This window comes from Callospermophilus lateralis, chromosome 14 (assembly GCF_048772815.1).
Source record: "Callospermophilus lateralis isolate mCalLat2 chromosome 14, mCalLat2.hap1, whole genome shotgun sequence".
Lineage (NCBI taxonomy): Eukaryota > Metazoa > Chordata > Mammalia > Rodentia > Sciuridae > Callospermophilus > Callospermophilus lateralis.
In genome coordinates this window covers 30,072,410-30,094,069 of record NC_135318.1, presented here as the reverse complement: position 1 = coordinate 30,094,069, position 21,660 = coordinate 30,072,410, and the positions used below count along the sequence as shown (strand labels likewise).

Here is a 21,660-nt window from a genome sequence, read left to right as displayed (position 1 = left end):
GTGCCCCTGGGCTCAGTCCCAGTATGTTAAAAAATAAAAAAACAACAAAACCAGACAACAACTGTCAGTGAGGATGTGGAAAAATTGGAAACTCTGCACATTGTGGGTAGGAATATAAAAAGTTGCAGCCACTATGGGAAATAATATGGGGATTCCTCAAAATATTAAAATTAGGGCTGAGGTTGTGGCTCAGCAGTAGATTACTTGCCTAGCATGTGTGAGGCCCTGGGTTTGATTCTCAGCACCGTATATAAATAAATAAAGTTAAAGTCCGTTGACAACTAAAAAAATAGTTTAAAAATTGTTTCATGTGTATTTAAAAAGAAGGTGAATAAGCTATAGAGATTTGTACCATATTATACCTGTAGTCAGTAATTGTACTGACTACAACATGTTTGTTAAGAGGGTAGACTTCATGTAAGCATTATCACAACAATAAAAAATTTCAGTAGGGACCAAATATCTGCATACTTACAAAGGACAATGCAGGGAAATTTTTTTTTTCTCCAAAAATAAACATGAAAGCACAAACTAGGGGGGGAAAAAAAAGATGACAAAATCCAGGATTGGAAAATTAACTTTGCCAAGATCTGGATATTTCTGCTGTATGTATTAAAATAAGCAAACTCTGAATTGAATCACATAATGTATTCAATGAAAATAAAATTCAAGAAGGCATAAGTGAGTGATAGTTTTATTGGCAATTTTGTGGAGGTTGTTATGAAGTCATTTCAGATAACAAATTTAGCTGCCCTGCTTACAACTAAAGGCTTCAATTGCTGCATTTAAACTTCAGTGCAGAACATCTACATTTGGAACTTTAGTCTCAGGCCTGGAGCAGCTGTGAAATGGAAGTTACCACTCCATTCTAGTCCATAGATATCGGTATATTCCCCTTCACCTTCCACCCTGCAATAGTGAAAAAGAAGTTTGTGTGTTAATCAAGATGAAGAATCTGCAGACTGTCTAGCACATTATACCCTATGTGTGAAGCATATTTTTCCATTTTCAAATTTGGATTTAAAATGCAGAATTCTCCTTTCATATTGTATTTAAAAAAAAACACTGTCCCAAACAAACACAGTCATTATAAAAATTTTGATGTCCAAGATTTTAGGATCACATAAGCTCACTTCATATAAAACCAAAACAATCAAAACATGAAAAATTTATATTGGTTATCTGGCTTAATTAGTTCACTTATTTATTTAACAAATATTTCTTGATCATCAACTAGGTTTGACGTGATATGCTCTGTGCTGTTTTGTTTTGTTTGTTTGTTTTTAGAGTGGGGGGTACTGGAGATTGAACTCAGGGGAACTCAACCACTGAGCCACATGCTTAGCCCTATTTTGTATTTTATTTAGAGACAGGGTCTCACTGAGTTGCTTAGAGCCTTGCTTTTGGTGAGGCTAGCTTTGAACCCCGATCCTCTTGCCTTAGCTTCCTGAGTTGCTGAGATTACAGGTGTGTGTCACCACACCCTGCTGTACTGGTATTTTCTAGGGCACTTTGGAGTAGTAAAAATGCACTCACGCAAACAAGCAGGCTTTATTCTACAGGTTAGATTTTTTTTTCTCCTTTTATTTTTTTCCCTTTTATCAGTTGGAAAAGGTAATCTGTTGTTGTCACAAAATTAGAGTCAAAATTGGTGAACATTTGTCAGCCCACCTCAAAATGTATTCATATCAACCACCTCAAATTCTAGAAATAAGATAGTAGTATTTATAAATGAACTTGAACTTGAACCTCCAGCTAGCATGGCATGGTATTCAGTGTGTGATCAAGCTTGCAAAGCTTCATTAATGTTTTATTTCACTTTTATGTTTCTATAAGCATATGCTCAGAAAGGGCAATAATGGGTATGCTTCTACAAATTGAAAATTAACTAATTTTGCTCAGATTTTAAAAATTAGCCTAATAAGATTAGGGATGTAGCATAGTGGTAGAACACTTGCCTAGCATACACGAGGCCCTGGGTTCAATAACCAGGATTGCAGGGAAAAACAAAATTAGCCTACTCAAAAGGTATGCACATGTCAGGTCAAAATGAAATAAATAATTATGATATTACCCCCAAGGCTACTTTAAAAATACATCAAGATATTTCAAGTGAAAATTATTATTGGCCTAAATTTTCTTAATAATTGCAATAAGTTTTCTATCTGCAAACTGACTACAAAAAATTCTATACTAATAGAGAAGTAAAGGGGATAAATAAATAGTCTAATGAATTATCACTAAAAATGATATTCTCTTTTTGAAGCTTATGATGGTCCTAGCCTCTCTTAAAACACTCCCAATCCCCTAAAATAACAATTCTTAAAACTAAATACATTATCAAAGTATATTTAGCATTAACTAAATATAATATTTAAGCAAGCAAAGATTATTTTTTAATTATAGTAGTTTTTAAATTTAAGCTTACCTATTTTCATTGAAATTTCCAGTGTACTTTGCCCCAGTTGGGAATGTGTAAGTTCCTAATCCATGAAACATATTGTCCTTAAATTGTCCTTCATATACTGCTCCTGAAAAATGCTCAAGTTTTCCATAACCATTCATCTGTTTGTAACAAAGAAAATTCCCTCAGAAATGAAAGCTTCAGTTTCCCCAGAGCCTTTAAAATATATATATACATTTTATAAATCTAACATTAAGTCATGATTTAGTCAATTTCGTGTCACCCTTTATTTCCACAAAAAGAAACAAATTTGCCAGGTGTGATGGGGCATACCTATACTCCCAGCAACTTGGGAGGCCAAGGCAGGAGGATAACAAGTTCAATACCAACCTAGGCTATCTAGTGAGACTCTATCTTAAAATAAAAAATAAGAAGGGCTGGTATGTAGCTCAGTTATAGTGTGTCCTGGGTTCAATCCCTAGTCCTGGGGAAAAAAAAGGACAAATTTATTTGTCCTTCCTCTGTATCTGTCTGTGAAGTCTACTAAATCAAATGTTCTCATACTGAGTCATTTGAACACATGGGAGTCCATGATGATTTATTAGGATCCTCTAGATATATTAAATACATCAAAAATCTTCAAGTTTTCGTTAGCTCAGGAATAGTATGGTATCACTAGTTCAGGCAATAGTAGAGAGCCATATAGAATGTGAATTTGGATTCAAGTAAACCTGAGTACATATTCTTGTTTTATCACTTACTAACTGGGCAAGAAATCTGAGTCTGATTTCCCTCACTCAAAATGAGAGTGTTAATGGCATCTATCTCATGAGATTGTTATTAGGATTAAGTGAGAAAATTATTAATGGGTTTTACTTTACTTCACGAACAAGAGATGAGAAAGATACACGATTAGCCCTCTACATGAGTTTAATATTAGGCATATGTTAACATATGTTAAATATAATTATTTATTATTTTTATTGTTTGGTCTACTCATTACATATATATTTTATTAATGGTAAAATATATGGAATCATCTAGCCTATAGGGTTATTCATTTACAATCAGTATTAAAAACAATAATAGATCAACAAGTATATGAAAAAAATGTTCAACTTCTAGTAATTAGAGAAATGCAAATCTCACTCCAGTCAGAATGGAAATTATCATGAATACAGTAATAATAAGTGTTGGTGAGGATATGGGGAAAAACGTACATTGTTGGTAGCACTGCAAATTGGTGCAACCACTCTAAAAAGCAGTATGGAGATTCCTTAGAAAATTTGGAAGGGAACCACCATTTGACCCAGCTATTCCACTCCTTGGTCGTTACCCAAAGGACTTAAAATCAGCATTCCATATTGAAAAGCCACAAAAATGTTCATAGCAGCTCAAATTACAATAGCTAAACTGTGGAACCAACCTAGATGTTCTTCAATAGATGAATGGATAAAGAAACTGTTGGTGTATATACACAATGGAATATTACTCAGCATTAAAAGAGAATAAAATTATGGCATTTGCAGGTAAATGGATGGAGTTGAAGAATATCATGTTAAGCAAAGTAAACTAATCCTAAAAAACCAAAGGCTGAATATTCTCTCTGATAAGTGGATGCTGATTCATAATGGGGACAGAGCATGGGAAGAATGGAGGAACTTTGGGCAAGGGGTGAGAGGGGAGGGGAGGGGGTATGAGGGCAGGAAAGATGGTGGAATGAGATGGACATCATTACCCTAGCTATATATATGACTGCATGTATGTGACTCTACATTGTGTATTACCAGAGAAATAAAAAGTTGTGCTCCATTTGTGTACAATGAATTGAAATGCATTCTGCTGTCATATATACCTAATTAGAATAAATAAATAACAAATAGAAAAAAAACAACAATAAACTGGGCGCAGTGGCTAACACTTGTAATCCCAGATACTTGGGAGGCTGAGGCAGGAAGATCCTAAATTGGAGGCCAGCCTGAGCAATTTAGTGATATCCTGTCTCAAAATAAAAAATAAAATGTCTTGGGAATGTAGCTCAGTGCTTTCCTGACATGTGTGAGGGCCTAGGGTCAATGCCAACAAACAACTAAAAACCTCCAAACAACAATAATACCTTGTCATCTTTCCAGTTTCCTGTGTAGACAATCCCATTAGGAGTGGTATGAATACCTATTCCATTTCTCTCATAAATTCCAGAAGATGTTCGTATACATTCACCATCTAAACAAGGGAGAAATACTAAAGATTTTTAAATAGGACTTGTGTTTGACTAAAAAATATAGTATTAATGTCTGGGGAAAAGCCATGTTTTGTTTTGTTTTGTTTTGTTTGCAGAGGGGTTGTTTTGTCTTGTTTGCTTTTTTTTTTTTTTTTTTTTGGCTTCACAGCATTAAAACCAATGACAGCAAAGATAAGACAATACATGAACTCAGAACATCTTGTAATCACTGAGACCCAGGACCAAAAAACTGGCAGATTCTATAAATTTCCATACATTCTAGATACAATGATGGAATTTTAATTTTAAATCTGTTCATCTATTAGGATTTCTGTTATTTTACTTGAAATAATATCCCAATAGCAGTTTCATAAAATGTGAGTCTCATTTTTTTTATCCTTAGGCTATTTAATATTCTGCAGAGGAAAAGTAATTGAAATGTATACTTACCATACTTGTCTCCATTGGGAAATATAAAATTTATCTTGTACACTTCTGAAGTTGCTTTAAAAGATTTAAAAAGAGTCACATAAGTTTAAATATTTTGTGTCATAAGACTTATAAGTGAGGGTTAAGCACTACCTAAATAGACTCAATTCACAATAACACAACTATATTACTTGGTAATTTCATGTCTAGTGTAGGGTTTTGGGGAAATAAATAATTTTGACTAAATGAGTGATCATTTAATATAATGACTTATTAATGTGAAATTTACATATCACAAATTAATCCTTTAAAGTATATAATTCAATATTTTAGTATATTGAGTATATAGAGTTGTGCAACTATCACCACAATCTAATTTTAGAATATTTCAATGATCCCCCCCCAAAAAATCCTGTGCCCATCAGTATTCACTCACCATTCCTCTCAAAACTCCATTCCCCATTGCCCACTAATCTACTTACTATCTCAATAGATTTGCCTATTTATTTCTTAGAAATGGATTCAATAAATGGTCCTTTGTGATTGGCTTCTTTCACTTAACATGTTTTCAAGTTTCATCAGTTTGTACCAAGTATCAAAACTTCATTCTCTGTTCCTTCTTATTAACAAATATATTGTATAGAAATAGCATATTCATCACTTGATGTACATTTAAGTTGTTTCTAGTTTGAGGCTGTTAAGAATAATGCTGCTATAATATTGATGTACAAATTTATGTTCAACAGAGGTAAGGTGGTGAGGAATATTTGATTAGGAAATAGGAGGAAATATAAAATATAATAAGTGGGGAAGGAGGGAAGTCTAAGTAGAGTGAGTCTGGAATGGAAACCAGGTTTTAAAAAGGAAAAAAAGAAGACCACAAGCCTGAGGGGAATCTCTGTCTCTGAACCCTGGAACACTTAGTAGACTAAATGCAAAATGTAAAAAAATATATATATTTTTTCCAAAACTGAAGAAAATATATAGAGAATAAGTGAACTCTAACTTCTTGGCAGTAGACTCTATTAAGATGTTAGTCAAAGTGAGGCCTATGTGTAAGAATCTGCTTGAATATCTCTAAGTTCCTAGGCCCTACCTCACATCTACTGAATCTCTGCATAGGGTAAGGGAACAGATAGTTTTAATTTAAAAGATAACTTAAGTGCCAACTGAGAAAGGTTGGAGGCTCATCTCAGAGTTAATAGCACAATAGGTTTAAGACTTTAAAATACTCTAACATCCTCAGAGAGAGAAGGAGGAACAGGCAGCTAAGAATCAATTAACAAGGAACGTAATAATAAAACTGGTGAAATAAAACTTTCAGAAGGATTGGATAGTAGAATGGATTTAATTGAAAAGTAAATTAGTGAACTGGTAGATTAGGTTGAAATTTTTCACAGAAAGTAGCACAAAGAAAAATTCTAAGATAATGGAAAATAGATCCAAAATATTTAATGCCGGGCTGGGGATGTGGCTCAAGTGGTAGGATGCTCGCCTGGCATGCATGCGGCCCGGGTTCAATCCTCAGCATCACATACAAACAAAGATGTTGTGTCCTCTGAAAACTGAAAAATAAATATTTTAAAAAATTCTCTCTTTCTCTCTCTAGGAAAAAATATTTAATGCCAGTTTAATAAAATTTCTAGAGGGAAAGAATAAGGGGAGGACACAATATTTGAATAGTCAAAAATGTGTTAGACCTGAAGAAAATGAGTGCTTAGACTGTAAATGAATACTAAGTAAACTGCACAGGTAGACAATTTGAAGTAAAATTCAACAATATAGAGACAAATGCCAATTAGGCAAACAAAAACCAGATTACCTATAACAAAGTAAAAAGAATAAGAATCAGATTGATATCAGCAACAGTGGACATTAAAAACAAAAATGTGATGTATTTAAATCTTTGGGGGGGGGATTATTTTGAACCCAATGTTCTACCCTTAGCAAAAATATCAGTCCAAAGTGATGGAAACTAAACTATTTTTTGGATGAGGCAGAATTCAGAGTTTAGTACTCACACTTTGTCTTTGAAAGAAATACAAGGAAATAAACTCTAACAGGGAGAAAAATGAAACTAGGAGAAAATAAGAAAACAAAAACAAAATGAGGAACAAAGCAATTAGTAAAAATGCATTTTTATTTTATTTTTGAGAAAAAGTAATATTATTTTATGTCATTAGGAATTTTATTATTATTAACAACCAGGGATTGAACTCAGGGGGCATTTAACCTCTGACCCACATTCCCAGTCCTTATTTATTTATTTATTTATTCTAATCAGTTATACATACAGAATCGATCTTCGATTATTGAACAAAACTGGAGCACAGTTTTTACTTCTCTGGTTGTACCCAAAGTAGGGTCACACCATTCCTGCAATCATACAATGTACCTAGGTAATGATGTCTGTCACATTCCACCATATTTCTTACCCCCATCCTTTTTTGTATTTTATTTAGAGACACAGTCACTGTGAGTTACTTAGGGCCTTGCCAAGTTGATGAGGCTGGCTTTGAACTTGTAATCCTGCCTCAGCCTCAAAAGCTGCTGGGATTATAGGCATTCTACACCCAGTTTAGGAATTTATTAAGAATAACTTTTAAGGGCTGGGGCTGTAGCTCAGTGGCAGAGCACTTGCCTAGCATGTGAGGCACTGGGTTCCACCCTCAACACAACATAAAAATAAAATAATTCTGTCCATCTACAATTACAAAATTTTTTTTAAAAGAATAACTTTTAAAATAGACTATAATTAGAATTCTGATAACAATATGGAAGTGCTGTGAGGAATAGAGCGCAATCTTGCTGGAATTCTGACCTTGTTGGGGGTTAAATATTACAGTAAATTACAATTACACTAAATATTAGAAGAATAAAAATTTAACTATATTTGTTCATTTTTCCCCCAGTCATTCTGATTTGGCTGTAGAGGTAAACAGATATGTGTCTTCAAAATTTCCAAGAAGACAGGGACACAGAATTGCTTTCTGTGTTTAATGATCTAGACTACCAGATGTCCTTGTAAAAGCTCCAGTAGCAATACTGTACTTTTCCCCCTGCAACACACATCTCTTCTTTGGCTGGTTAACTCATCCTGGAGGAGTTGGAAAGTATAGTATAGTATTTAGGGGTTCGGGCATGCCCTGGCATTAGGCCACGTAGGTGAATGGGACTCCCCCTTTATAGTTGGACAAATTGAGTTATGTCTCAATTTCCTCAGCCTTAGATTAAATGAGCTAATCCACGTAAAGCACTAGGCTAGTGTCTAACTCTGTAGGTATTAGCCATTGTTATCCTGTAGCACTCAGCTTTGTCAGTCTCAAAGTCTTCTCATTTCTCTTTCCCCCCAGATTCTTTTAAGAAGCCCCCACAGAACTTAGGGCTCTAAAACAATGCTTTCGTGTCAGAATTCCCTATCACACCCACCTACTCAGGACAGGACTCGCGGGTTAATCAAATCTTTTTTGTCCCCCTCCTGAGTTCAGTGTTTAGTATTAATATGAACTGTCTACTTAGCGAATGAATGGCACTTAGGAAGCGGTCATTAAATGCCTACTAAGCAGAACACTAAAAGTAATCGTAAAAGACACGGAACTATTTTCAATTGACCTTAGAAAGTTCCACATTCGAAACTTCGGAATGTTGGAGCTGGACGGAACCTCAAAGATCGATACCATCAGGCACCATGAAAGAAACTGAAGCCCAGAGAGGCTGGCTCTTGCCTAAGGTGTCACAACAAGGAATTCGGGCTGAATCAATGTAGAATCCCCCCACACTTCAGTGTACAGATTTGTCACACCCGGTCAGGAGTTACAGGGCCGAGCTCTGGCTCCCCAAAATTCTATTTACGAGTGCCCTTCCCCGCCAGGGCCTTGGGAGGAAGGGCACTCACTTGCTGGAGAGAGGTCGGAGAAACTTTCTGGACTCTGCGATTCCCCTTGGGCCGCCAGCTCTGCGGTATGGAGGGAGCAAAGCGCTAGCCCACACAGCTCCCAGAGCGACTCGGTTGCTTGGGCAACCGGGCAACCTCTCACCCGGAAGCGAATATTCGACGAGCCAATCAGGAAGCGCCGAAGCTGTGCAGCCGCAGCTGGGCCGCTGCGGAGCCGCTCCAGGTGAGGTCCATGGAGGTGGCCGAATCCAGCTGCGACCCCTTACCCCTGGGCGCCGCCTCCCGACAGCCGGGAAGCATAGCTGACCTCCCTTAAGGCGGATCAGTGGTGTGTGTTTGTGTGCGTGGTTTGTGCGTCGCCCCATTTGTCAGTGTGCGGCCGCCTCCTTGCTCCGAGAGTGGTCAGCATCTGAGGAGCATCCTGTCCCGCTGTGCCCCAGCCTGGTTTGCCTGGCACCAGTGTATCAGGACCAGCAGGATCCCAGGCCCTGGGACCGGACCAGGTGGGCTGCAGCGGAGGTTCTCCACGCTCAGGCTTGAGGCGGGAGAGCGGATTCAGGCTTGGAGCGGGGTTGGATTGGAGGGGCTCAGACTCGGTTTCCTGTCTCTGTCTCCATTTCGAGTCGAGTTTAACTATTTGGGGAAAGGATTAGGAGCGAAGAACGGTACGTGTCTGGGTAGATGAATGCAGCTGGATGATTCTTTCTGGTCCGAGATTTGCATGAGATTAAAAATGGAGTGTCTTCAGTTTTCTGTGCCCAGTTTGGGGCGATGCTGTACGTGGGAGCCAAACTTGGGTGTGAAACAAAGGATATTCTTCGAGCCAAACTTAGGTGAAGAAAGATGGAATCTTCCCAGGCTAGATGGAATAGAATAGTGGAATCTAAGCCTGTGGATTGTACAACATATTTCTTATTCTCCCAAAATGTCTGGGAAGAGAGTGATATTGGATACAACGACAGCCAGAAAGTCTTTATTCAAAATTTTATGTGCAAAATTTCAGATCAAGTTATAAAGGTAACATTTTCTGGATTGGTGTGAGACAAATTGTTTTAAATCAGTTAAGTATGTTGCTTTTTTCCTAATGTTTCTCAGTACACAAATTTACCTGGACTGGGTGATTTTTGAGATAAAGTTCTGATTTATCTGTTTGATTTGTATATCCTTTCCAATTTTTCTAAGTGTTATTAACAATAGATGATTATTAGTGCATAACATTAATAAATTCAGTTTGTCCCATTGTTTTGAACACCTGTAAATCTTTTAATTTTTTGTATTCTGTTTTTATAGAACTTATAATTTGGCTTCTTATACTATTCTTATCTACAAGGAATCTGGAGTCAGGGATTTGTAATGATTGAGTCTTCAAATTTAGATTGCAAGGATGTGTTAATATGTTTTTATTCTCTATGATGTTTTGACATTTTGAGGTCCTACCTGGTGAGGAAGAAACTGCCCTTTCCAAGGTTAGCTAACAAAGGACCAGAGTCCATACTCCCCAAGGTCACACATCAAGCCCATATTGTCCCTTCCCTAAATCAATCTAGGACCAGATACTGGACAATTAGGGACAGCCCTCCCTGATGCCTCCCAGGGCCTACCTAAAATTATTCAAACTAGCTAGTCCTTAACTGTTTGTCCTGCCTGGCTTTTCCTGCAGAAGCCCCAAGAAAGGCTGTGGCCTGATGAAAGAAAAATTGGTGGTTGCCCTAATTTAATTATAAGGGCCAGAGGATGGAGGGGGAAGGAAATAATGGAAAGTAATCAGTTATCAAAAGACTGTTTATTTTAAAACCTTGACTCAAATCCCATCATGGCCAGCCACTGTACCCTGTTTGTGTATGAACTTCCCAGATTGTTAACCCCACACAGTCCAGAAAAGTACTTTTCTTTGCCTTGATAAACTTTTTTTTGTTTTTGTTATAGAGATCCCTTCGTCTTGAGAGTCTTGGCTTCACAGCCTAGGCCTTCCCTTTGTTCCTTTCCACCAAACTGCTGCCTGGCACAGCATGCTTTCTGGTTCTAGAGGATTTATGAGTCAGATTAAACTTTTGTTTCAGTGTCATTGACCTCTTCATGTGGCCAGTTGGTCATCCTTATAAATTAACAACTGGGCACAAATCAGAGAGAAGCCAAACTACCTTTAAATTTTGGATTAAGATAAAAGGGGTGTGTGTGTGTGTGTGTGTGTGTGTGTGTGTGTGTATGTGTATGTATGTGCGTGTGAATGAGAAGTTATCATGGAAGAATCTCAGCTTCAGAGTCAAATGGATTTATTCAAACTGTGATTCCAGGCTTTGCTTCTATAGTTGGTGCTATTAGGCAAATCACATATGTTTCTTGTTTTGGTTTCCTCTTCTGTAAAAATAGAAAATTATATCTATCTGACAATGTTGTGGAGTATTAAGTACAATAACCCTACCTTTCCCTTAAATACAGACTCATATATCCAACTACCTTTTATACATTTCCATTAAAGTATCAAATCAACCTCTCAAATGTTAATAAAGCCAGTCTGATCTCATTATACTCACCTCAAATTCATTCCTCCCCAATATTCCTCTTCTAAGTACATGAAACTACTATTTATCCATTTAGCTCATATCCCAAAATCTTATCATAATCTTGATTCTTTTCTCTCATACCACTTATGTAATTTATCTACCTTTAAAATGCATTCAGAACTTGGACTACTTAACTGCACTGCATCTATCCTAGTTCAAACACTGTATTTTTTCTCTATCTTGAACAACTGTGTCAGTTTCCTAACTGACCTCTTTGGTTTTTCTTCACCCACCCCAACTTTATTTGTCAAATAGCAGTTAGAATAATTGTTTTAAAACATAAGTCAAGCTTTTGTCCCAGCTCTTTAGTAGTAACTTCCTATCATGTTTATAATAAAACCCAAAATCCTTCTCTGGACTTATGACCTTTTGTACTCTTTGGCCTCATCTCCTTTCTTCATTTCATACTTCTTACTATTCATCCAGACCAGCACATACCCTAACTCTTTTTTTTTTAATTTTAAATTTTTTTTTTTTAGTCTTAGATGGACACAATATCTTTATTTTGTTTATTTATATGTGATGCTGAGGATCGAACCCAGTGTCTCACACGTGCTAGGCAAGCACTGTACCACTGAGCTACAACCCCAGCCCTATCCTGAACTCTTAAATCTATCATTGCTTCTACTTAGAATGTTCCTTTCACAAGTATTTCATGCTTATTGTCCCAATTTGTTCAGATATCCATTCAAATGTGATCTCAGAGAGTCCTTAAACAACTACTCTGTAACAAAAACCTCAAGAGGTTTTTTTTTTTTTTCTTCCTTGATAACACCTGCTCTGGTTTGAGTATTATTTGACCACTGGGAAACTCAGATTGAAATTTGGTTGCCATTTTGATGATATTGGGAGATGGGGCCTTTAAGAGGTGGTTAGGTCATTAAGAGAGATTATGCTTTTCTTGAGGGAATGGGATCATTCTCATGATAGTAGGTTATTATAAAGCAAGGCAGCCCCTCGTGTTGTGTCTCTTCCTCACATACACATTTGCCCTTTTGTTTTTCCTCCATGTTATGACACAGCATGAGGCCCTCACCAGAATCAGAGCAGATGTCGGCATCATATTCTACTTCCCAACCTCCAAAACTGTGAGCCAAAATAAACCTTTATTCTATAAATCCATCAGCCTCAGGTATTGTGCTAAAGCAACAGGAAACAGACTAAGACAGTACTTATTTGATATTATGTATCTATTTATTGCCTGTTTTATCCTTTAAAGGATATTTCTTCATGAGGCAGGAATTTTGTCTTTACTGTTATATTCCCAGGATCTGATATACAAGAAATGGCTAGATAAATATTTCATTGTTCCTTGTTTATATATGTTCATTCACATAACATTTCTGCCTGATATTAACCTAGCAATTCCACCTTTCTTGTGGTTTCTGTTTGTATAATTTGTCTTTTTCCATCCTTTTACTCTTGATTTATTTATACCTTTAAATTTATAGTGTCTCTCCTATAGATAACATATAGTTAGTTGGGTTTTTCCTTCCAAGATGATAAACAAAAAAAAAAAAGGAGAAGAAGAAGAAGAAGAAGAAACAGTGGCCATGCCAAAAAGGACCAAAGGGCCATGACCACATGTAGCCTATTCACTGTATGAACTGCACCTTTCCCAGGGAAAGGCTATTAAGAAGTCCATCATTCAAAACATAGTCGAGACTACAGCTATCAGGGACATTTCCCAAGCAAGTGTCTTCGATATGCTTCCCAAGCTCTATGTGAAGTTGCCTTACTATGTGAGTTGTGCCAATCATAGCAAGGTCGGTTTAGGAACTGATCTCATGAACCCTGTAAAGACTGAACTCCCGGGCTGGGGATGTGGCTCAAGCGGTAGCGCTCTCGCCTGACATGCGTGCGGCCCTGGTTCCATCCTCAGCACCACATACAAACAAAGATGTTGTGTCCGCCGATAACTAAAATAAAATAAATATTAAAAAGTTAAAAAAAAAAAAAAAAAGAAAACTGAACTCCCTCACCCCCACACATGTGTTTAGACCTGCTATTGCTGCCCTATAATTTCCACCAAAACCCATGAAAGGAACTGGCTCCAATGAACTGAAGAAAAACCATTTTCTGGGGGAAAAAATAATAAAATGGAAATCAGACTTTAAAAAATTAGATATAGTTAGAATTTTTAAATCTAGCCCATCTTTTTATTGCATTATTTAATCCACTTACATTTATTATTAATAATATAGTGGGGGTTACAGCTATCATTCCATTCTGCTTTTTGTTGATATACATCTCATATCTATTTGTTCCTTTCTTCCTACTTTACTGCTTTCTTTTATTCATTAAGTGAATATTTTATAATGTATTTTTAGTGATTGTTCTGGGGTCTAACATATACATCTTAATTTACTGGAATCAGCTTCAGATTTGTACAAGCTTGATTCCAGCAATATACATAAGGATTAATACTGTATATATTCCTTTCCCTCCTCGTGGTATTGTTTATACATATTATACCTATTAATGTTATAAACCCAACAATACACTTTTATAATTATTCCTTTAACATTTGTAGTCATTTTCTTAGCCAATACAATATTGCTCCCACCTGTCTACTCTGTACAAATATATTACACATGTATTTTATTTTTTATTCCTATGGTTATAGTTCCAACATTATATCATATACATATTATTTTATATATTTGCTTTTTAATTTTAGTACTCAGGATTGAACCCAGGGTTGCTTTACCAGTCTTTTTTTTTATTTTTATTTTTTATTTTTGCTACTTAAGGATAAATGTTTATTTTTTAAGATGACATTGGTATTTAGTTCTTTGATGAAATAAATTACTTTCTTCTCCATATGCGCACCAGTTTCAGACATAAATAATACAAATGATTTTTAATAAATGGAGAATGAAAACATAGTAACTTAAAATGGTTATTGTCATGTTTCATTTTTATTTCTTATTTGAGAAAGGGTTTTGCTAAGTTGCCGAGGCTGGCTTCAACCTTGTGAACCTTCTGCCTCAACCGCCTCAGTCCAGTTGCTGGCTTGTGCCACCCAGTTGGCTTAATTGCTTTTTAAATTGAGGAGAAAAGAGAAAAATATACATTTGTTTTGTTTATTTATAATTACATACTTAACCTTTACCAGTGCTCTTTGTTTTATCATGTGGATTTGAATGTACCATATGGGAACACTTGCTTAGCTTAAAGAACTTCCATTAGTGTTTGTTTTAAGGCAGGTCTACAGGCAACAAATCTGTCAGTTTTATTTTTCTGGGAAATATTCTCTTTCTCCTTTTTTTTTTTTTTTTTTTTGAAAGCTAGCTTTTCTAAGGATTTTTTGTTGTTGTTGTTGAGTACTTTAAATATATATGTCACTACCTTCTGCTGTCCATTGTTTATTCTGAGAAATCAGCTATCTTATTTTACAGGAGTTTCTCTTATAAGTGATGAGTTGTTTTTCTCTTGTGTCTTCAAGATGTTTCTCCTTGTCCTTGACCTTCAGTAATGTGATCTTTACTACAATGTGTCTGTGGATTTCTTTGTTTATTCTTTTTGGAGTCTGTTGAGCTTCCGAATATATAGGCTATTGTTTTTCAATAAATTAGAGAAGTTTCCTGCATTTTTCTTTGACCATTTGTCCTGCTCCTTCCTTTCTCTCTGTTTGTTCTGGTACTCCTGTTATGTGCATTTGGTACACTTGGTGGTATCCCACTTTTCTGTGAGGCTCTATTTATTTTTCTCCATTTTTTGTTTTTCAACTTGAAAAATCACTATCAATCTTTTTTTCATATTCACCAGTTACTTGTTTGCCAATCTCTTTATTGATAATCTCAATTTTTAAAAAATATTTATTTTGTAGTTGTAGTTGAACACAATGCCTTTATTTTATTTATGTATTTTTATGTGGTGCTGAGGATTGAACCCAGGGCCTCGAACATACTAGGCTAGTACTCTACCACTGAGCCACAACCTCAGCCCCTGATAATCTCAATTTTATATGACATGGTCATTTTACCTTCCTTTACTTCTTTAATCATGCTTTCCTTTATTTTTGTGAATATATTTTTAATGACTGTTTTAAAGTCTTTTCTGTTAAATTTGACATTTGGTCTCACTCATAGGCAGTTTGTGCCCCATACTACTCCATGTATGAGTCATGCTCAAGTAACATAAGTCTGTACATGTTTTTCATGTGTCACATATCATTTTAATGTTCCTTTTTGAAACTAATATTTTTTTATAATATATTCTAGCAACTATGGGGTACTAGTTCTTCTCTATCCAGAATTTAATGTCAGTTCTTTGTTTAACTTTTAGACTGGGAGGATTATTTTAGTGAAGTCTATTTCCTACCCACAGTATTAAGCTCTGATACTGTTCCTTGGGGAAATACAGCTTTGGGTATGCCCAGAGTTACACTTTTATGACAGTAGTTTGATAGGGCTTTCTTTTTCTTCCTCTGACACATAGCTGTTAACTTCCACCAATTGCTGGTTGATTGCTCAGTCTTCAACAATGCCCAGTGGAATAACTCCCTCTACTAATTAATCCCATCAAATTGTGGCTGAGTTTGAAGTGATATTTTCTGAGGTTTCTCTTTGATATATGTTTTGACCCCAAGAGGGCTCCTTCCAGTGGTTTTATTCCTTGGTTTTCCCTTGCAAACTGGTTCATCTGCATTCTGATAATCATTCTTGGTTAAGAAATCTGTATCAGAGAAACTCATTAAATATTCGTTCTGAGAGATATGTACTTGGAAATTTTTTGTTAAGCAATTTAGCACACTGCTTCTAAACTAGTCTTTTTAAAAATCTGCATTTTCCTTTATTTCTTAAAGTAAGCTATACTCATAACTTTGACAAAGAAGAATTCTTATACTTGCCTAGTTTTATAATGCCTATATTTTTCTTTTTCTCCTTCAGGTGAAAATGAGTTCTTCAGAAAGAAGAAAAGGCAAGCCAGGCAAAGGAGGTGGAAAAGGATCTTCTAAAGGAGGAAGAGGAAGCAGGAGTCATACTAATAAACCTCATGGAAGTGGTGGCAGTGGTGGTGGCGGTGGCAGTGGTGTTGGTGGCAACAGAAAGGCCTCAAGTAGAATTTGGGATGATGGAGATGACTTTTGTATCTTCAGTGAATCAAAGCACTCATCCAGGTCATTATACTCTTGAATGTTCAAAAATGGAAACAGTATCAATTCCTAATGTAATTGACAACAGGTGACTGATGGGGGGGGGGAGGCCAAATAATTCTGGTCAAGTTAATTGTTCTTATTTTTAAAACCTGGAAGTCAGCCTGTTTGTAACTTTTTCTAAACCTTGTTGGGGGGTTTTGTTGTTGATGTTGAGTATGTGTAGGTTGAGCTCTAAAGGTAACATTATAACCGCATGACTCTGCGAATTGACTATAATACTGGGAAAGTAAATTTTGGAAAAGAAGTTGTCATCATTAACATTGCTTTCTCTAGGGGATTCTTGAGTTAGTGCAGCCAAATTTTTAATGATTAATGATCTGATCATTTTTTTTTTTTCTGAGCAGTTCCAATATGATGAAGTCTGGTTATGATTTTTTTTTTTTTTTTTTTGTAAAATACTTAATCCAGTTTGTGTTGTGAATATTTGGAAACTCTGAGGAGAGTATAAAAGTTCTTACCACAAGAAAGTGTATAATTTTTATCTATGTTGTTTGCAGACCTAGCAACAGTAGCATAAGCAAGGGAGAGGCTCGCCCTAAATGGAAGCCCAAAGCCAAAGTACCCCTTCAGACTCTTCATATGACCTCTGAGAATCAAGAGAAAGTAAAAGCTCTTCTGCGAGACCTGCAAGAACAAGATGCGGATGCTGGATCTGAGTAAATTATTTTATTTGAGTAAATATTATATTAAGGAAGACATATTGACATTGTGAACACCTTGTACTTCTTTGGAACATTGTATCCATATTGATCCTATTGTGGCCATATAACTAGTTGAAAGTAAGCCAAAAGAAATACAAGAATTATTACTCAGCCACAGTTTTGGAGTGAGTTTGTTTTGCACCATCCATGAACAATAATACAGATCACCTTTTTATCTTTATTTTTCCATAGGACAGTGTTAATATGAGTTCAGTGATTGCTGTATCCATAACCTTTCAAATAAAACATTGTAACAAGCAAGTAGAAGTATTATTCTAGGAGCAAATATTGAGTTGATTATATGAGTCTTGAGGTTATGCAGCTCATGACCATTTGCTTAAGTGACACAGCTTTTATTCTCAGTTATTTCCCTTCCAGATCTCCATTGCAGTTTGATTCTTTTTTGTCTTATGATTTCAGCTGGAGAATTCTTTCTTTTCATTTACTAAAATTAATGAGTGGTCATTCATGAACAGATTGATTTCTATCTACCTACAAATGTTTTGTCTGTTTCAGATTTAGGAAAGGGGATTATGCAGTAAAGCAAAAAATGGGGACAGTATGAATGAGATGAGAGGATGGCTATGGTTTCTGGTTTCTGTGGTTAAGAACACAGGCTTTGGGGGTGGGGATGTGGCTCAAGCGGTATCCCGCTCGCCTGGCATGCGAGCAGCCGGGGTTTGATCCTTAGCACCACATACAAACAAAGATGTTGTGTCCGCCGAAAACTTAAAAAAAAATAAATATTAAAAAAAAAAAAGAACACAGGCTTTGGGCTGGGCTCGGTGGCTTATGCAGCTTTGAAGGCTAGGCAGCCTCAGCAAAAGCCAGGCACTAAGCAACTCAGTAGGACCCTATCTCTAAATAAAATACAAAATAGGCCTGGGGGGTGTGGCTCAGAGGTCAAGTGCCCTTGAGTTCAATCTCCGTGGTAATGGTACCCTCCCACAGAGATGGGGCAGGTGTGCCAAAACATAGGAGCTGGGGGATATAGCTCAGTTAGTAGAGTGCTTGCCTCACATGCACAAGGCCCTGGGTTCAATCCCCAGCACCATAAAAAAATAAAAAGAATACAGGCTTTGAGGTCAAACTGTTATTAGTAAAATCTCTAGTTTTTCCTTACTATAAATAACCTTAGGTAATTACTAATCCTCTCTTAATTTTTAGTTGATCATCTGAAAAGCATGGATCAGTATCTGGCAGGGCTATTGGAAAAAGTAAAAGAATGTTTACATATAAAGCACTTAATATAATATCTGGCATTTAATGAATGCCTGCTAAATGTTAATTGCCAAGATATAAATGAACAGTTCAATAAAAGATTAAATCAGTAACTGAAGAGTAGTCAAGATTCTATGTCCTTGGCTCCTTGAATTAAATTCTTAAACTCTTGCTAAATTTCTCTTGAAGTAAGTAGAATTAATATCTAATACATGAAAATGTTACCTTTGCCAGAAGAGGAATTTCTGGGGAGGAGGAAGATGATGAACCTGATTGTCTTGATGATGAGCAGTACTGGTCAGCTGGACAAGAACCTTCCCTTGCTCCGGACTCTGATCCTTGGGAATATGCAGGCTCAGGCCCAGTTGAGCCTCATATTCCAGAATTTACAGTCTCGCCATTTGCAGTGCAAAAACTTTCCAGGTGATTGCTTTTTGTTATTTATGGGATTTGGGAGATAATTCAAGGCCAACTGAAATCTTTATAAACCCAACTACCTTTCCTTGTGTCCTTTCCGGCAGCTCATGATATGCCTAATATTCCATCTTTTAGGATAGAGGATTAGTATCATCAGGGACACTCTTTCAAAACATGGACCCTACATATGTGTAGTCATGAGTATGTTTAAATGAATTTCTCTTTAGTGATGTGATACTACTTTTCACATGTCACTTTTGTTGTTTTGCCGTCGGCAGGTATGGCTTCAACATTGAACACTGTCAAGCAGCTCTGAGGATTTGTGATGGAGATTTGGGGGCATCACTAGAGCATCTACTCATCCAGTGTTTTTCAGAGACATTTGGAGAAAGGATGAAAATCTCTGAGGCAGCTGGCCACGCAAGCTTGGATGAATGTGTGGAGCAGCGACAGGAAGAGGCACTTGCTCTCAGGTCAATTTGTGGAGAAAAATTTATAGAAAGAATTCAGAACAGGGTCTGGACCATTGGATTAGAACTGGAATATTTGACAAGTAAATTCTGCAAATCCAAGCAAAAGGAAAGCAAAAATGTACGAGAGGCATCACCTGAAACCTGTAAATTTTACCTAAAAGGAAATTGTAAATTTGGATCAAAATGCAAATTCAAACATGAAGTGCCCCCAAATCAAATTGTTGGACGAGTAGAAAGAATTGTAGATGATTCTCATCTTAATGCTAATGAAGATGCATCTTTTTTATACGAGCTTGAAATCCGCTTTTCTAAAGACCATAAGTACCCCTACCAAGCTCCCCTTGTGGCATTTTATTCCACCAATGAGAATCTACCTCTGGCTTGTCGTTTACATATTTCTGAATTCCTTTATGGCAAAGCCTTGACACTTTCAGAAACTTCAGAACCTGTTGTATATTCTTTGATAACCCTGTTAGAGGAAGAATCAGAAATTGTCAAGTTACTGACAAATACCCATCACAAGTATAGTGTTCCTCCTGTGAATTTTCTGCCAGTATCCTCTGGGACCAGAATAAATAATCCAGCCTATCGTAAACCAGTGATTCCAAATCATTCTTTTGTTTCAAGTCAAATATCAGAAGGTATGTAAGGTGTTGTTCTTGGTGGAGGGGGGACATTCAAAATGATGGATTAGCAATCAAAACTTTTGAGAATGGTATAGGATCTTTCCCAGTGATCATGGGCAAATTATTCAATCCCATGGCCAAAAAGCATGAGAATCCTCTGAAGTATAATTGTGCCTGACTTTTATTATAAGGTCCAATTGTGTCATTGTGGTTGGGCTCCCTGTACTGAAAGTTGGAAGCGATATCTAAGTTTAATGTAATGACATAGAATCTGAGGGTTGGAAGGATTTTAAGACACTAAGGACACTAACTGAAATCATCTGTTTCATTTAATTTATTTGATTTCATATATTTGTTTCTTATACTATATACACTATCCTTTCCCTCAATTTATAATATAGTAGGCTGCCAAAATTTACTAGAATAGAGCTATCTTTAATAATCCCTAAATCCTTAAATAAAAAAAATATTTATGCAGGCTCTGGCTTTGTCCAGATCCAAGTTTGCCATGCATGTTCTTATACCACAGATAAACCCCCTTTTCAGCTTTCATCAAAGAATTCAATATTAGTTCATCTTTCTTGAGGAAAAAAAAAAGTTTTCATTATTTCATGAGTTTCCTGGGTAAACATCAATACATAGAGAGCAAGGATGCTGAGGTATGGATGCTGGATATTTACGTGGGCTTGCTTCTTGGCCACCTGACTCACTGCCCTCTAATATCAGCTTCTAGTACATAGGGTTCAGATGTGTTCCTGGAAAATGAAAAATTATGTGTCATGGATTTCTTCTTAATTTCAGCTTTATTGAGGTATCATTTATATACCATAAAATTCACCCTTTTAAAGTCTAAAATTTCTCAATTGTTAATTCTTTGTTTTTAATTTGGTTTAACAATACTACTTAAACTTGAGTAAAGTTTATTTGAAAATGTATTTTATTTATTTATTTATTTATTTATTTATTTATTTATTTATTTTGATACCAGGGATTGAACCAGGAGCTCTTTACCACTGAGCCACCCAGGCCCTTTTTTATGTTTTATTTAGAGACAGGGTCTCGCTCAGCTGCTTAGGGCCTCAATAAGTTGCTGAGGCTGTCTTTGAATTCACAATCGCCTGCCTCAGCCTCCTGAGCCACTGGGATTATAGGCATGCACCACTGTGCCTGGCTAAAGATGCATTTTAGTTCTTTAGCAGTGGAAGTAGTTTTGAAGTAAATAAGCCTGCTTTATTCAAGTTTCAACTTTTTCTCCATTTGATGATTTTATTTGTTACTTCATTAGACAGTGACTTCCCCCTTTACTAAAGAAAGGGCAAATTGAAAATGTTTACTTCTATTTCCTTCAAGTTGAAAAAGAATCAGAACCTGAGGAGGAGGCAGAAGAGGATGAAGGTTCAGCACCAGTTATAGTGGAGAATGAAAGCTATGTGAACCTTAAGAAAAAGATTTCCAAAAGATATGACTGGCAGGCAAAATCAGTACATGCTGAAAATAGTAAAATCTGCAAGCAGTTTCGGATGAAACAGGTACTGTGTGCTGAGA

At 36.3% G+C, this 21,660-nt stretch overlaps 2 protein-coding genes across 6 annotated transcripts in view; one reads left to right on the top strand and one right to left on the bottom strand.

Annotated features, from left to right (window-relative positions):
- Nucleotides 1-678: 678 nt before the first annotated feature.
- On the bottom strand, nucleotides 679-4,596 carry Morn2 (MORN repeat containing 2). Its single transcript, XM_076833610.1, has 3 exons — nucleotides 4,521-4,596; nucleotides 2,429-2,565; nucleotides 679-909 (listed from the first exon to the last, which is right to left on the bottom strand). Exons 2-3 carry the CDS (start codon nucleotides 2,563-2,565, stop codon nucleotides 807-809), a joined length of 240 nt encoding a protein of 79 aa, XP_076689725.1. The 5' UTR covers nucleotides 4,521-4,596; the 3' UTR covers nucleotides 679-806.
- A 4,531-nt stretch (nucleotides 4,597-9,127) lies between these two features.
- Nucleotides 9,128-21,660, top strand: part of Dhx57 (DExH-box helicase 57) — a 48,386-nt gene continuing 35,853 nt past the window's right edge. For 2 of the 5 annotated variants that reach the window (XM_076832878.1, XM_076832882.1), the window contains exons 1-7: nucleotides 9,128-9,172; nucleotides 12,536-12,601; nucleotides 16,409-16,638; nucleotides 17,175-17,333; nucleotides 18,834-19,022; nucleotides 19,295-20,130; nucleotides 21,466-21,644. In XM_076832878.1, the coding sequence (XP_076688993.1) occupies nucleotides 16,415-16,638; nucleotides 17,175-17,333; nucleotides 18,834-19,022; nucleotides 19,295-20,130; nucleotides 21,466-21,644 (1,587 nt within the window). In that variant the 5' untranslated portion in view covers nucleotides 9,128-9,172; nucleotides 12,536-12,601; nucleotides 16,409-16,414. The other 3 variants (XM_076832879.1, XM_076832880.1, XM_076832881.1) reach the window with 3 other exon arrangements.